At 43.9% G+C, this 18,113-nt stretch overlaps 1 protein-coding gene across 8 annotated transcripts in view; it reads right to left on the reverse strand.

Annotated features, from left to right (window-relative positions):
* Nucleotides 1-18,113, reverse strand: part of cacnb2a (calcium channel, voltage-dependent, beta 2a) — a 55,902-nt gene that overhangs the window by 18,910 nt on the left and 18,879 nt on the right. Inside the window, exon 1 of one of the 8 annotated variants that reach the window (XM_034572167.1) lies at nt 16,277-16,323. The exons of 5 other annotated variants lie outside the window; for them this stretch is intronic. In XM_034572167.1, coding sequence (XP_034428058.1) covers nt 16,277-16,294 — 18 coding nt within the window. In that variant the 5' untranslated portion in view covers nt 16,295-16,323. Of the gene's footprint in view, nt 1-64; nt 825-9,026; nt 9,299-16,276; nt 16,324-18,113 lie in introns of those variants that run through there. 2 more of the 8 variants (XM_034572166.1, XM_034572164.1) reach the window with 2 other exon arrangements.

Here is an 18,113-nt window from a genome sequence, read left to right on the forward strand (position 1 = left end):
ACACGAGCACATGCACAGAAAACCAGCAACTTTCAACACATCAACACACTTAGAATTTGCTTACATAGTCATCGGAGCTCTTGACCCGACCCCCCTTGGCTCGTTTCAGCAAGCGGATCCAGGTGGCCTTCATCAGCCACACTGGTCATTCAGTGTCCTGAGCCACTGCCCCCCCCTGCTGCTGCTGCTACAACTACACCTGACTGCACCGCCGTGGGCACCTTTGCACCAGCTCTGCAGTCGCCGTCACTGCTCCGGCCACAGGTACATGCAACACTGGGGCTACATCCACAGCTGGCTCCTGTTACTCCTCGGCTGCTGCGACTGCTCCCTTCATCTCTCGGTGAATAAAAAGCTTCGGAGTCTGGGTTCCTTGTTGTGCTGCAGCTCCCGCTAGCTCCGCCACAGTCTCCACTGCTCCTGCTCCCTCTGCTGAAGATGGGGAATCCACAGGAGCCCTCTGCCCCGCGCATAATCTCAGCAGCTCTCTCCTCAACCCGTCTGCCCCAGTCTCCTCGAGTGCTCAGACTGCAGGTGCAAGTCAGGTGGCGGCGTCGCTTCTCATCCTCTTGCTCAAGCTTTTGCCTCCATCTCCTCCTCCTCTTCCTCTGCTAGTAGTCTCCTTCGTGCTGCTCCGCGAGCGGTGACAGCAGTTTATCTACATGCTTCCTTGTGTGACTGCGTGTGACCGACTCTCCTCCTGATGCTAATTAAGCTGCTGAGGCTGCCTCTCAGGTGCTGCGAGCTCCCCCCCTCCTCACTCTCTCTCTCTCTCTATGTCAGCCCATCAGTGTTTGTTCTGCACATCTCAGCTCCCCGGTGATACTTCAGTGATTCTGCCGCTCTATCTCTGTCTCCACCCTCCCCTCCTTCTCCTTCTCCTCCTCCCCCCCTTATTTTTCTCCCTTCGGTCACCCCTCACAGTCGATCCATCTGCTCGCTGCTCACGTTGTGATAAATGCTGGCCACTGAGAACCGAGTCGTTTTGTTATTCTAATACATAAACACACCACATTCACCTTGATTTGTTGTTTATAGCTGCTAAAATGCTTAAATCTAAAAACTGCACACTTGCCTTTTCCTCACATTAGTGCTGAAACTCATCATAATTACTCCCATTATGAATTCATGTGGTGGTTCTCCAGCGTTTCCTTTCATGCCTTCAACCAGTGGGCACACGAAGCTGGAGCTGATTTAAATGTATCACCTAGAGCAGGAACTGGAAGTTTCTTTTCCTATATTTAATTAGTTACTGGGGCGGGAAAAAAGAAGAAAAAAACCCTCTAAACATTGCTGCAAAGTTCAATATGAAACATATTGGCTGTGAAATGTGAGAGCAAGAGAGAAAATCAATGAGAAGCGACGTTGAGATTTAATTGTTTGAGTCCCTTTTCAAGCAACTGTTACTTTTAGTTTATATGTTTTCACTTTCTTTGTTTTCTCTGCCTAACTGACTGTTAAGATTCAAAATTCCAGTCGAACATCCTTGACACAAACAAGACAAATCAAGAAATCTGAATATCTCTCTTTAGAAGCTGGGAAATTCTACACAATCAATTAATCAAGAAAACAACCAGCAGATTAAGAGATGACAACAATACTTGTTAGTTGCAGCCCTGAAAGTGTGTGTGTGTGAGACAAAGCACGACAGAGAACTAAGAGTCGTCGTCCTGTATATTTTCTTTTTTTAAATAATCTCTTCGCTCTGGTCTCAGTTGTACGGATCCTGAGGTGAAAGCCGCTCTAAATCCTCGCCTGTCAGATCAGCAGTAATTCATTACATGTAAGTGGAGCATTGCGAAGCCACACAGGACAAATGAGAATAATTAGAGCGTTAATTAAAAATGTCCCGTCCTCATAAAGGACCGGCCCAAGCTAAACCCCACAGATGGATTATTCAAAATATTATTAGTTTTTGGCTGTGCTGACGCATCAAGCTGCTCCGTCTGACTGGTCGTGAGGTTGTGTGAGGTCAGGGGCGCCAGGGGTCGGCCCATGGGACCAGCGGTTGAAATGGGCAGGCTGGTTTATGACCAGCAGTCTCTCCCTGGGGAGCAGTAACTGTAGATCAGAGGGTGACATGCTAATCAGCGGTGCTTATCATAACCAATCAATGACACGCCTCCATCCACTCGGGGTCTTTTCCAACATGATGCACGTCTGACATGAAAGGGAGAGAATAACGATGAAAGATTTTAGCTCATAAAAAACAATTTCATCAACCAGAGATGTTTAGAGGAGATGGATGAGAAAAAAGGACGAGAGAAAATACTGTATATTTGACTTAAACTGTATATGAAGACCCTACCTCCTCCATGTTAGTGAATGGGACATGGATCATACTAAAAAGTAAAAGTACACATCAAATAATTGTTTCTCAAAGATGGTGCCTGTAATTTAAGGTATATTTCTTATCACATATATTTATGATGCTTTAAAAAGGGGGTAAAATACAATGATTGACAGATTGAGACTGGCTCGTGATTGGTTGAGAGCGTGTATTGGTGCAACAACGCTACTGCAGTTCCATCCCTCGATTGTTTCTAAGCAGACCACGACTCGTACCAGGATATTTTGGTTTCATTTCTGGATAGTGGGAGGAAGTGGAGACATTTCGTCCGTCTTTATTTACAGTCTATGGTTCAGACCTGGTATTAACAGCCGTCCTGAATGATCCCATCACAACAAGGACAGGTCCGAACCAGGTCTATCATCACCCACATTGCCTCTTTCTTGGGAAATAGTGCAAGGGTCACATATGGTCCAGTGAGGTGACACTACAGCCTGCAGAGCCTGGACACAGATGCTCTGAACGTGGATCCTTGCAGCCCCGGAGAGGACGGCAGTGAAGCTGTGAAGGCTGCACTCTGACAACAACAGCAACACAGACTCACAGCGACAGGAGGAGCCTTCAGGTGCCTGACAGGACTGACCTCTGGACCCGCTGCCACACTGACACTGACAACACTGTCACACACACACACACGCGTAATAATAAACTGAAGTATGATACTGTGTTGGTGTGGGAGGAGAGGACTCAGCAGAATGAGAGTCTCAGTTCTGTTTTAATATGATGTCTTGCTCGAAGACACTTCAGCATGGACCAAAAGCATAGTTCAAATCCTGCTGGGGTCCTTTGCTGCAGGTCGTCCCTCTTTCTATCTATGTCTTCCTCTACTGCGCACTGGATCTTTACTAAACATTAAACAAATGGCATTATTCTCAAAGACCTGACTCTCGTGGTTACAGGATGCTCTCCCTGCCACGTTCTACCAAACTCCCCCAAACAAGAAAGTCACCAAACAGAATGTAACCTGGGTTACACTGACTGTCAAAAAGGAGCTCAGAGCACAGCTGTGCACACAGCGTCACAGAGTGTGGCTGTTCGACTGCAACTTTCTTTATTTCCTCCGCCAAGGAAGTTATGTTTACGCTTCTCTGTGTTTGTTTGATTTTCTCCAGTATTATGCAAAAACTAGTAAACCGGATTTCCATGGAATTTGGCGGAAGGAGGGGTCATGGGCTTCGAAACAACCCATACAATTTTTCCATGAATCCAGATAAAAGTGCTGATTCAGGATTTTTTCTTCAACTTTCTTTAACGTCATTAAAATAGACGATTGACATTTTCACCATTTACCCAGATAACTATTCATGGTTCTTGATATAAACACACGTATAAATGGGAAGGGATATATACGAGTGTGTGAAATTTGGTTATGATAACAACGATAAAAATCAGGATCTAGTGGGTTTAAATGTTGGGCCTTGTTGAAGGTTTGCACTCTTAGTGTTCAGGCATGGAAACCACAGGAGGGTTAAGGTCAACGAAACATCACCAATTTTAATCATATGTTCTCGGGAAACTGCTGCAGACCCTCACTGTCGCCCTCGGGAAGCAGATTGGACAAACAGAACAGTGCGAGTGGCGGCCGTCCTCAGGCGTCGGTCAAAGAAAAAGAGATGGACGGGGAAATTGAAAAGGGACAACGGTCCTGTGCTCTGTATACCGCTCGTATTGATTCATTCAGACAGAGGTCCTTGCTGTAGGACCACCGGTGACCTCTACATGCAGCCACAATCACTACATCAGAACATTACAAGTCATGGTGGCTGATACTGCGGTGAAACAGGAGGCTGTGCGTCAGCCGGCGCTGCTGCATCGCACAAATTCACTTACAGTGAATGAAACAGTTACACCAGGGAATCGCTCCTTGATCTGAAAGCTTCCATTTTCATTTTCAGCCACTAGACGTTATTCTATATATGTATCCGCTATGAAAATGGATAAATCTAGTCATGCAGAAAATAAAGGCTGTGCATGCGAGCTACAAAGTGCTCTCACATGACTTTGATGCGTCCCATAGTTCACATGTTTTACCTCAATTCCTACACATCCGTAGATTTTCTGCAGGCTCCTTTCCCCTGTGACGTTAACCTGAGCCACACTTCTCCCACCCTGATGTTCCTGATTATCATGCTGCTCCATCTCTAATGTTCCCTCGCTCCTCTTTCTCACATCACACTTCCTTTCACCTTGTTCCATCCTGACCTCTTCACTCCGCTTCTTTCATCTCCCATCTCTCAAGGGATTCCCAGCGGCTTTGGCTTTCTGGTCTGTCTCTGGTTTGTTCCAGAGGGGGAAGGAAAGGTTTTATGCCTTTTCTGGACAGTAAAACTCAGTATTTGGCAACTGATACGTTGTGCATCGTTAAATGATAAAACAATTAAGGTATAAACACAGACTGCAACTACTCTATCGATAAATTGTTAATGTCCAATAAACATTGTTCTCTATATCTCAAGAAACTGCACACAACTCTATAAAGACAACAACAAACAAGCAGATATATATATATAAGTATAGTATCAACCATACCATGGTTAAACAGCTGTTTTTAAGTCTTTTCAACCACGTCTACCTCAAGTCTAAAGTTCACATGCTGGAAACAGGAGTAAACTATATTGAAACACTACTTTTACAATGAAAAGTCAAATTTTCTGTCCTTCATCTGAATTCAAACTTTTAGTTATTTTACCGAGCTGCATCTGAAAGTGTGCATTACGCTAGAGACACTATGTGAGTCACAAACAATTAAACACACCTCGAGTCTGACCCAAGTCTACAGCGCTGCCGTGTGTCACACATATGAATCGCACCAAAACAACAACAATCAAGCAGAAATATCCCGGAGTTCGAGGGTTAATATGTTATCAAATGACCCAAGGGTACAGTCTGCAGATTGTAAACTTAAGCTATCAGTATAACCCGAGCCTCGACTCTGCAGCCTGTGGCCTTTATATGCACAAGTATCCTCCTGCAGCACGATTGAAGATTGAAGAATGAAGATAGCCGCCCGTGCCAGCTCATGTTCGGTTCTGGCTGACAAACTGTAGCTGACTGCGGCGGGGCTGACAATGGGCTGAGCGACTGTGCGACGGCAGTTTCAGCCTTGGCATGATTCACTCTTGGCTCGAACCGAAGCCTCTTTTTCCCGGCCATCTGTCCATCACTGCCACTTCACTCCGCGCAACACAAAGTCAATTAAATCATCGGTCCACAAACAGCGTCTCCTGCATCAACGCAGAGACAATGGGAGCAGACGTGACAGCCAAGAGTGGGAGATGTGCGACTGCTACTAGAGACGGTTACTAATATTTATCACGGGACAGAGGGCTGAGACCAAGTGAGCGAGAAAAGTGTGAGGGAAACAGATTGTCTGTACATCTGTGGAAGAAAGAGAAAAGAGGAATGAGGAGAGAGATTAAGAAAGAGAAGAAGAGGGGGCGGAGTAATGATCCCTCTGGAGCACCAAAGAGGGACTGGCCGCGTGGACGTCAAGGTGACACCGACGGGCCTATGACAAAAGTGTTTACCCAGGATTCCATGAGCCAGTGCATTAGATAAATGCATCATGCTTGCATCATCCTATCAAGGCAATGGACTCACTGGCTGTCAATCACACAAAGCAGCTAGCTACAAAGGTACACGCACTCCACATGGCGGAGGGGTTTAACTAGGTATTAGTACACACACCTCTATCGTTACTATAACACACAGTACAACCTAAATGTATGAGGCTTGTTATATTTAATATAGTTTTATTATAATATTCCTAGAATATATTAATTTTGAGTTATAGATTTTAGAATATGTACACTATAATAGACTGACGTTTTATATGTATATTTATATGAATGAGTGGGTTATTCAACTCACTTTCTTTGGTAAGTGTGTACTGTTACTTTAATAGAGCGCACATTTACCTCAGTTAAGCTGTAACTAGAATTACGGCCCTATGGTTGTATGTCTCCACTGACCAGTGCAGTTTCAGTCTATATAAAAACAATTTGCCGACTCAAGGTCACTGTGACCTTTGAGACCTACACTGGTGGGACGTGTGTAAACCATGACAACTAGTTAGATCTAATTTTTACTCAAATATTCAATTGAAAGAAGATTAAATGATAAAAAATATTCATTCTTTAAAAGGCTTATTTTTTTTAAAAGGGCAGTGATCTAACTTTTTTCTATATTTGGTCGTCTTTTTAATCTTTCTCAGTAGTTTCTGAGTTATTAATTACATTTAAGTCGAAAAGTTAAAAAAAAAAAAAGAAGCTTAGTTGGGCACTAAAAGACAATTTAGGGGATCAAGTCAATGTGCTTGATTCTCTGGGTATCTTGAATTCACAATATTTCATGGTGATCCACCAAATAGGATTTTTTGGGTTTCCACCAAAGCTACAGTGCCACCAACTGACGCTGCCATCTTTGCATACAGATTTTGCATATGGGATAAAAATATTGGTAACTTTAATCTGAAAATAAAAACCCATACTGACTTATCTTTATCAGACAGGGTAGTTTTCTGTTCTATATGTGACTTATTATCAGGAACATGTATTATTTGACTGATGCTGCTGCTGCTGCTGCTGCACCTCAGATAGAGATATTTAAATCCCTGCTACATCATAGCACGACAAATCGCAGGCTGACGGGATCCTGTAACTGAAAATCAGGCACTAAATCCTTCTCCCAGTTGAAATTACCTGCAGCAGCAGCAGCAGCGGTGGTCCCTGGAGAGGCTTCGCTCACGTTAACAGCGAACCCCTCTCGGTGAGATCTAACTGCTCCTTCCCTCTCAGCTCCCTTTGTGAAAACACAGCACTCTAATAGGATGATGGCTGATCAGAGGGATACGGTGAGAAAGACCCCGGGCGGCTCTGCGCTGCTATTTTGTGCTTGCGTCATCAATATCCTGGCGGTTTCCTGGTGCACGAAGCGGGCGGCGGATGATTGATGAGAAGTGGCTAAGAGAGCAGAGCGAGATGCTAACCATCTTCAGTGGAGCAAAAACACACCATCCTGCAAATGGGGCTGAGCTCCAGTAAAATGATTTCAGCCTCATTTGTTTTATTCTAAACATTGATATATTAGGTGCTTTGGCCCTATTTCTGGCAAATTCTGTGATTTATATAAAAATTGAACATGGTGCCAACAAAGGAAGAGGATTCCCCACGTCTCAGTGATAAATAAAAGATAAAAACCTCCCTTTGAATATGTCCAGTCTCTTTGAGCCCACAAAAGGTAAATTTAAATTAAAGTGAAGTGGACCTTGTGCTTAGATTTTATTCATCCTATCCACAAAGTGTCTGGTTAAAGCATAAACTGTGTGATATTAGAAATGTTGGCAGCTTCCAGTCGTCTGTGCTGGAAAGTGTCCCGGTGCGTTCTTTAAACAGAAATATCTCATAAACCTGTGTGTGTCTTCCTGCACACATAGATCACGGATGCTGTTGAAACTCAGCTGACGTTGTGTGACCTACGTTCCAAACGTCCAAACACCGGCTCACAATCAGCGGCGTTGGATTTTCACAGCCGTCAGCGACAGATACTTGAGTCACGTCCACTTTGCTCGTCACGCAACACTTACTGTATCGTGTTCGTGTGCGTTTGACTCGAGTGTTCGGCAGCATCAGTCACATGAGCACTTCTGAACAACAACCCATGGACAGACTTACTTACATAATCAGACAAGTGCTCAAGACCTAAACGAAGAGGAGTGTCACACTGTAGCACTTACATATGTGGTGAGTTATCAAGAAAATAAACAACGATAAAAGTTATTCTAGTTATTATTAGTAGAAATAATACTTATGAGAATAATATCATTAACCCTTCATTGAAGTTGTATGAGTGAAATATTTAAATCCCAGATCTTAGATGGTTTTAATGGCTGAAACATCACATGGGAATATTCTCCTGCATCGTTTTATATCCATTTTCTCAATTCTCCTACATGTTTTTAGTATTTTTTGAAAACCTCAGTATCTCTACAACCATTTTAAATGAAGTTCTGTGGATTTTATGTCATTAATACAAAGCTGCGGCTGATGAAAACTCTCACCGGGTGATATTTGGACTAAATGTTTTCACGACCTTATCATTCACACCCAGACAAAGACCAGCACGCAATCAGAGCAGGACATATTTGAAATACTGATGAAAGGTTGTACAAAAAGGAAGTCAACACTTGGAGGGTTTGGACAAAAATGGAGATCCAATCTTTTCTTAAGACAAAACTTAAACCTCAGGTCAAGTTTTTTGCTCTTTTACCAGTTTGCCCATAAAAACCAAACTCATCCTGCTGCTTTCTTTCTCTCTTTCTTTCTCTCTCTGTGCTCTCTGTTCTCTCTCTGCTCTCTGCTCTCGTGCAGCGCTGCTCGCACATTCACAGCCACACTCAAATGAGCCTTTTCAACTCTAAACAGGACGCACGCAGCGAGAGAGTTACCGTGTGTGTTTTGGAAAAGACTCTCACCAACTAAAAGTGACAAGGGATAAAAAAAACAAAAGTAGATGTTTACGCCCATTTAAATCCTGCACTAATAACCTCCATTCTCCTGCAGCTCGAGTCCGTCCTCTTTGTTCAGAGCACACAGAGGAGAAGAGTGAGACGTTCTGTCACATTACACTCAAAGTTCAGGGTTATAAAAGTACGTGCTTCAGAAAGTTAGAAACTTACCAGATCTGACTCCTCACTGCCGGAGTGATACATTTCTGCCCAAAACCGACTCTGCCGTTCAGCCCGGCCGGGAGAAAGTCTCCTCAGCCGCTGCCCATCTCCTCTCGGAGCACAGGAACTCCTGCCGGCCCGAGTGCTTCACTCCTACAAACCCCCCCTCACCCCGGCTCGAGAGGGGAAAAGTTGTGAGGCGCTTCGCTCCTCTCAGCCCTTCTTTGGCCGACTTCAGTCCCTGAGAGGCAGAGAAAAGACGGAGTGTCTTTCCCACGCTGGGAGAACACTCCTTCAAGAGCGCTGGAACCGTCCTCCAGCCCCAAAAACAAGCCCCCTGCCCCTCTCCCCTCCCACACACTCTCACACACACACACACACTCACACACACACAGTTAGGAAGTAAGATCTCTGGCCAACAGGGCTGGCCTGAAAATTCCAGAAAGCACCAAAAGCAGCTGCAGAAGCTTTTTAAGTCTGAGTGTGCGAGTGTGTGATCTCGGGAGTTTACATGTGTTTCACTTTGCCTTAAACTCACTGTATGGGCTCAACACATGTTGCCGAGACCGAAAGAAGCCAGGAAGTAATTATCTTCACTACATCAACGCAATGCCATATCTGCTTTCATCACCGGCGGGACGAAAAGCCGTTGAGACTTTCCGTTTGGTCATTTGATGGCACATAGAAATCCTGCTTGTATTTAACTTTACATTTAAAAGTTTCACAGCAGAACAACAGTGGCAAAGACACTTCAAACTATAAAGTCATGTAAAAGTAATCAAGTGACAGTTCTCTTTTGAGGTCCATGCAGGGTATTTACAGTAAAACGGCACATTCGCTTCAAATAAACTCCATCCACCTCTTTATGACCCGACATCAGAGACGCCGAGGCTGTGTTGTGTGTTTTGTGACGTCAGAGCTCCCGTGGGCTGCAACTATAAATATTCTATTCGAGCCGTAAAATATGAGTCAAAACATGAAAACTGGCACAGCTGAATCATGAGTTCGCAAAATTTAAATGACTAACTAAAATGTTCCTGGAATAAAACAGGAATGCAGGTCTGTCGCTGGAAAAACAGCGTGTGTGTGTGTTGGGTTATTTTGTGCGAGATCGTACGACTGTCAAACTACAAGCTTTATTTTTTCAAAAAGCCCAGATTTGTATTTTCAGTTGGGAGAAAAATGTTTTTCTGAGCGGCCCAACCTAAATCCTAGATTATATTGTGTTTGATCAGGGTTAACCCCTTTCTGAGGATTATCATCCAGGACATGTGCTCTGCACGTGACAAACTGTTTTCCTAATCTCACCGGGACAATGGTTAGAAGTCCTGCCGCATCCGTTTGGAGCAAAGTAAAGATTAAAAAATATATTTTCCAAAGTTTTGCTCTTACATGTGTCATTTTTTTGTCTTTTTGATTTAAACATGCTTCATAAAGTAAGTTTTATAGTCATTTTCACAATAAAACAACTTTAAAAACTATTAAAAACTTTCTGGTTTAGTGTTAGATGTGAAGATTGATAAGACTTATGTTTGTACACTGAATATGAAGCTACCATGAGCCCCTGGTTAGCTTAGTTTAGCCTAGCATAAGGTCTCCAAACGGGGAAACAACTAGTCTCAGGGGGAAATATCTTCACTTCCTTACACATGGTATTTAATTGTTACCTTTGCCAAGGAGGGTGTGTTTTCACCGCTCAACAGGATTACACAAAAAACTACAAAACCGGAAAAAGCCGACATAGGCCACGAACGAACCCATTACATTTTGGGGTAGATCTGGACAAAGAGGTGGATCCAAGATTTTAAAAATATATTTCATTAAAATGGTATGATAGGGCTTTTTTGACAGTTTCACAGTTTCCCAGGGAATAATTCATGGATCTTGGGGGTAAAAAATAGGTCTTGGCAGTACAAACCAATTATGTGTTTGAATTTGAATTATTTGAAAATTATTTTCAAAACAATATCACATATCATATCATATTGTAGTTTCTAGCCCAAGTCAACAGAGTCACATGTCTTGTTTTGTCAAACTACCCAAAACTGAACTATTCAACTTTGAAAAGACAGAATCTGAATCACGTTCAGGAATCTGTAACAAGTGAATATTTGTTGTTTTTGCTTTTCAGCTGTAAAATGTCTTAGTTTGTCGTCCAGCGCCCTGCAGGGGAAACACGAGGTCAAGGCGAGTGGAGTTGAAAAACAGATTCTAATTAAGTTCAGGCCTGGAGGCGAAAATCCCCACATGCTGAGCGTGATGACAGTAGATCAGGACGTGTGATGTGGTGTCTCCGAATCTCACTAAAAATGACTCCTGCATGTGAAGTCTGCATCGTTCTGCCATAACATCAATGGAGGTAATTAAGGAAAGGGGATTATTAATAAAAAGCAAAGTCAACTGTGACTTTCCTTTGCCTCCTAATTCAAATAATGGGTAAAATCTGTGTGTCTTTAATGATCCTGTGTGGATCCAGTTATCCCTGCCAGGATTTTTATACTGAGGCCACCGATGGTAAAGTTTATGTGTTTGATATGTGTGATTTGTTTAAACTAGAAGCCTCTACGAGCACATACAAACGCAAATAAAGCTCTATAGCCCAGATTAGCTGCTATATTTTGCGTACTTACTGTAATGTAATGATATAATAGCATCCCTCAGTGCCGACGGCAATTAACAGCTCTCCCTGAATGAGGCTCTCAGAATGGGATTTGACAGATCAATGTCTCCCGGTTCTGCCAGCGCTGGGAAACGAGTGCCGGGCATCGCTTTTCCCTTATCGATCAGTGTACATGCACACAATGACGTCAGCAGGCCTTCACACTGACAGGCACACAAAGACCAACAAGGATGGCCTATAAAACCAGCTAACGGTAATTGGACTATGAGGGCGAATCGATACAGCATCCCGAGACAAAAAAGAAAGAGTCACCTTGCACAGTGTGTAGAGTGTGATGCTACACAAAACCCCAGCAATAAATAATTGTACCTTAAGATAGATGATAATGTTAAATATACAGGAGGGTGATCATCATGTCCCAAACGTTTTTAACACACAATCACGATCCACAATCTGAATTCCCAATTTTGATTTGACCCAATTCATTGGAAGTATTTTATTTTCTGATCCAGCAGAGGACGCTCTAAAATGTCACTATCCGCTTGATCTACAGAAAAACCTAATGACCTATCAAGGCTACAAAGCAAAGACTAAGATTATGTTGTTTGTTACAAAAAAGTCTACCATGGACTTATCTATTTGAATCAGACTGTGTTTAAAGATGGACGACATGACAGGTCCCCAAAAGTGAAGCCAAACCATCGTAAGTTTGGTTTTGATTATTGAAGCTATAACAACGGAGTGAAACATTATGATTGGTTGCTGTAAACAGTAGCATGCTAGCTGACGTTAGCCTGAGAATGTTGTTTGGCAGCTTGGCAGCACCGTCGCCAACTCTGGTCTCTTTGTCTCTGTCAGTGGCTGTTCTGGTTTCCCTGATAATTCTGCAGGGATTTTGGGAGGTTTAAGAATGGCTCTGTAACCCCTCACACTTCCAGATAGTCTGGGCCGAACATCGGTACCGAGCAATGTTCCAGACCAGACTCCGGTTCGCAGGGAGACGAATCGTGGTTAAATCGGCACAAAGCTGCTGCAGTCTGAGCCGAGCTTTACAGGCGAAAAACCCAAAGATCTTCAGTTTAATTAAGGAAAAACACAAACTGGAACCAATGAATTCTGGTATTTTTGCTTGAGAAATTACAAACTTATCTTCTTTCGATTGACTAGTTGATCGACTAATTGATTAATCAACAAACTGCCTCAGCTCTATGGAATTTTGAGGAGGGAAAAGATCCATCACCCTGGAGCTGAAGGAGACTCAGTCGGAGGTTTGATCCAGAACGACTCCAGCCGATGGAGGGACTCTGATCACAAATCAATCCGTGGCCTTCTGGGTAAAAAAAGAGTGATCGACTGTCAGTGAACAGTTGAGTGTATATCGTCCGGGTCAAGAGACAGGACACTGTGTCGAGCCGCTCCATATGAGGACTGGACACAGGTGTCGGACAGTTTCACGCTGGAGTGATTCCACAGCAGCCACCACTCACATTAAAGTAAACAGCCCAAAACAAAACCGCTCCGCTGCACCAGACACACACTTGCACGGGATCACGAGTTAATCTGCGTTACATCAATACGGCATCTTAACACTGAAGACATCATAACACAGAGGATAAAACCGAGGAGGACAACGATTGATTCCGACCCGTGGCATCTCACCAGCGACAGCAACGATATCCAACAACATCAAGAGCGATTTGTTTTCTGTCAAACATGTTATTATTACAGGCCATGAGTCATATAAATGACGTTATAGACGTTCAGTAAACTTTAAAAGATCACTAAGGGGCTGAAATACAACACAGTTAGATCACTGAGGGCCTGTCAGAAAGGCTCCTCTCCAAAGGGGGGGCTTTGCTCTGCCAAGAAAGCTATTACACAAATGAAACCCTCCGACAGGACTTCAAGTTGGTGGATAAATCTTTCAGTTCTGCTCCACAAGTATTGATCCTGTGAATGACCCTGTATGATCCCTGGGAAGAAAAAAAAGATCAACTGCTTTTACACTTTAAATTAATCGAGATGGGATTTAAAATACACATACAAGAAGTAGCTATCAAGACCCAAGATGTTTTTGTAGAGTTATCGAGGACTTAGTACCACTTTAAGGTAATAAAACTTCATGTTGAATGCTCAGATTTCTGTGGCGATAAAGACGTAGACTAAACTAAAACAAAGACTGTTAGCAACTGCTCACAAGAAATAGTTTAGCACATAAACCCTCTTATTGATTTCCCTCTTCTGTTTTTACACAGAGCCAAACTACCTTTTCCCCCCGTTTCCTGTCCTAATGCTAAGCTACGCTACCTGTCTGCTGACTGCAGGTTCTGAATGGATTGATACGAGAGTGGTATCGATCTTCTCATGTGCCTCTCGGCTAGAAAAGCAAATAAGCGCATTTAGAAAAACGTCAAACAGTTGCTTTAAAAACCAGTGGATTTCAGGAGATGGCTCATTTTGTTTAATCGAGATAAAATGAAGGATTTGTAGAAAAACAGGTATGTGTTTATGAAAGTAAGCTAACGCAACACTGGGCCTGATGTGACTGTGATTCACGTCTAACGAAACCCCCCCCCCGGGGCCGGCAGCCAGCATCTGACTGAGGTTACCTAGCTACAACACACGGCAGGCCACTTGAGCCCCGAGACCATCTCTAATTACAGACAGGGAGATAAAGGGAGGGAGGGAAAACCACGAAGAGACCGAGGAAGAAGAAAAAGTGAGAAGAAGAAAGATAGATGGAGAGAGAGAGAGAGAGAGAGAGAGTGAGCCCCAGCTGCTGTTTCCTGCTGCCTCGAGAGTTCGACTACCGTTTCCCCTACTCCGCCGAAGGGCATCCCGCTCGCATGTGAACCAAACCTGAGAATAGCACTGAAGCTGTGCACACATGGCACAAATGAGGCTCAAACTTCTCTCTCGTAACTGGCAAAGTTTATAATCTAAAGGCTCGGCCTGAGGTATCAGGGCAGTGAATGTCCGGTTGAAGTTAGAAGTCGACAGAGTCTTACCCTTCCAAAGAAGCGTTTGGTCTGTGAAGACAACGGCAGCTTGTCGAGCATGCCCAAGGAAATGAAGATCATGAGCTCGGAGTTGCTGGACAGCGAGTGCATGCAAAGACGGGACGACTTCTGAAGCGCTGACATGTACAACCGAGTGCGAGAGCGTGGTGCTAACTGAGTCACTTCACGCTCGCTGGGCACATCAACATCATCAGCTGTCCCACATCGAGCCACAGGAAGAAAAAAATAAAAACACTCCTCTGCCGGCGAATGGGACGGTTGTGACAACACAGTGATGCATGGGTCAGGAGAACACACTTTCACTCCATCGACCCTCTGGTGATACGAAGACCTGATGGGTAGATGATCTTAAACTCACTCACATGATGAAGTTCTGGCTCAGACTCATTTTTAATTAGTTTAATGTACGGCCTGATATCTGGTGATTTAGTGATTGGGGTTTTAGGTTCACACGGGCAAACACACAACCTTGTTTATGCCACTGCAATGACATATCATCCCAAATATAACTTACACATAATTTCCCCTCCTCTTCTGTACATTTATAACAAAGCCAAGTTTGTGTGCTGCTCTGACATAACTGATGGGCTTCATATTGAGCACAGTCAGCTATTTGTGCAGTTTCTGACAGAGACAATAATCTGCTGTGTCGTCACATGCTCCTCTGTATACTGTACAGGAGAGGGGGGGGGGGGGGGGTATTTCTACCCTGAACACAGTTATACCCACGGGGGGCAATCGCCTGTGTCCACTTGATCCCATGACTCACTTTGTAATGATTGCTTTCCTTGGTAAGGAGATTTAGATCGGCTGCAGCCGTTCAACCAATCCAGGATTTACAGTAGAAGAAACGAGCGACATGAGACGTGGCCAGAAGCCGTCGGAAGCTGCTCTTTCTACCTCTGAGGATGTAGAGGAACTGATGTGATACTATGCCTGACTGCAGTGATTACAAACTGTAAATCTGAGATAAGGACAAGGAAGCAGCTCTTTGTACTGTAGTGATCTGACCTATTAAAGACCCCCTGAGGAGTTTTTGACCTGTGGTGGCGCTATGGAGCAATTTCTTCATGAGCGGGTCCCACTTTAGTTTTTATGATGCTCACAAACATGGATGCATGTGTACGGATGGACACAATAAAGACATTTATCATTGTTACTTGGTCGATAATCAGTCACAATAGAGTGCAAATAGAAATAGGAATGTGAGTTATCTACAACAGACCTGTGAGTTATCTACACGTGGAAAGAGAAAGATGAACCTGCAGATTACCTTTCACCTCCAGAAAAGCCCTGACAACGTCAATGCATTCCCACTAAAATGATACAGACCTGCAACAATCCATGATTAAAAAACTAAGCTCTACTTACACAGGGTCAACTCAGATGGTATAGGCCCCCGTCTGATCAGACCTCACACAAGGGATGTACAGTAAAGGCTGTGACACTCATCACAAACAAAACTGCAGCGCACGGCGAGCAAATCCGCAACCTGAGCTGTAACGGGAAGCTTTAAGAAAACAAGCCGTCGCTACAACTAACACTACAAGCTTTGGAAAGAGACGTAAGCTGCCGACTTACACAGAAACAAGAACAAATTGAGCGTTGTTCAGTTTTACCTTTGGCTTCTTAGACATGCTCGTTCTCCCACAATGCCCGGGACACCTGTGCCGCCTCTCTCCGCTCCACAGCGACTGTAATGAATTATGCAAATCCCCTGGTTTTTGTTCAGAGTACCATGACCCAGGGGTGCAAGCAGCTGACGCCTGGCATGAGAAAAAAAAAGGAGCCAACCTCCCCAGCTCAGTAAAAAAAAAAAAAAGGGGGGGATGATAACGCTGACTGCTGCGCTGACCGGCAAGTTGCTCTCAAACGCGACCGGTGTCACCGGCGAGGCGATAACTAGCGGAGAGGAAATGAGATGTGGTCATCCTCAAGAGCTCCTCCAACAGCAAGTGTCATGCCTCATGTGGAGGGAAGCCGGCTGAAGAGTCGCTCTCAGGCAGGTCACACATACACACACACACTGATATGGACAGGAGCTGACACACACACACACACACACACACACACACACACACACACACACATAGTGGAGTGTTTAAGCTGCGCGGTGTCATGGTTAGTGTTTTTCTTCAGCTGTCCGGGCATTAAGCTTTAATTTGATCGTGTGACATCTGCTGCGTGGTCAAACAACTGTAGGATGCTGCACAAGGCGGAGCGGGACACACACACCACATACACACGCCTTGAAACTCATACACTTACTGAGAGCATGCTACCAAAAAGTGCATGTGATGCCGAGCTGCTGCCGTTAATGGGCTGGGGGGGGGGCAGAGCTGACGACCGCCGTAGTAAAACACGTGACCTCCTGCAGCTGTGCACCCGTAGCCACACAGACAGTCAGGCAGTCACAGCAACATCTGGAGTCCTAATCCGCCTGGCACTGCCCAGCCCTCTGATTATAAATGTGACCCTCACAGTCATTAGGCTTATTGGACGTAGACCTGTAGATACCTGGGATACTACAGTGCATCGTCTATTGTTTTCATTGAGACGACATGACAATGCCTCCTTCAGGTTTCGATGACCCCCTGACCTTTCCTCTTGCACCACCATCAGGCCAAAATAGGCACTTGCACTCAGAATTCACAATAAAAAAAAGGATTAATCCCTCTCCATTTGGGATATGAGCTTTTATCTGCCGTCACCCTGAGGTCAACGTTGCACACAGACTCATCATATCATGGACGGATTACCTTTAACATTTCAATGGCCTACAAAGGTTTTGCTGTAATAAACCTTTGCTCTTTTTTCCATCTAATAAAGTTCAAACAACCTCAAAGAACCAGTGCAGACAAAGACTCGGGGATCCAACACTTTGTGTGAACACGTGGCTTCACACTTTCTCACTGAACTTCACCTTGAACACAACACAAACACTACAGCCAACGCACAAAGCTACACAAAGTTGTTAGCTGCATGGTGTATGTCTGTGTGAGTTGAAAATCTAGTCCCCATTCCCAATCCATATTAATCCTCATCCCACCACTGTCATACCACATTGACTCTATTATAAGCATACAATAAAAACGAGTAATTAAATGGTAATCCTGAATATTAAAGGCAGTTAAAACCTTGACTATTCAGTATTTATTTCCGTGTTAATTGCAACATTAAGCAAATCTTCTTAACAGTTATGTAGATTATCGTAAATGATACTGATAATGTGTACAGTCCCGTTTGTGAACACAAATCCACAGTCACTGTCCCCTTTCCATTAATTAATGAGAATTTTTGATTATAATTATTTTGTTTGCATCTCATTTCTATTATTGTTGTTTTTCTGAGGATTTTCTTCAATTAAGTTTACTTATAACTAAATAAAGTATTATTCAGAGTAGAGCCCGACTGATTTATCAGCCAAAATAAGACTTTCACAGACATCAGCGTTTA

Source organism: Hippoglossus hippoglossus, chromosome 20 (assembly GCF_009819705.1).
Source record: "Hippoglossus hippoglossus isolate fHipHip1 chromosome 20, fHipHip1.pri, whole genome shotgun sequence".
NCBI lineage: Eukaryota > Metazoa > Chordata > Actinopteri > Pleuronectiformes > Pleuronectidae > Hippoglossus > Hippoglossus hippoglossus.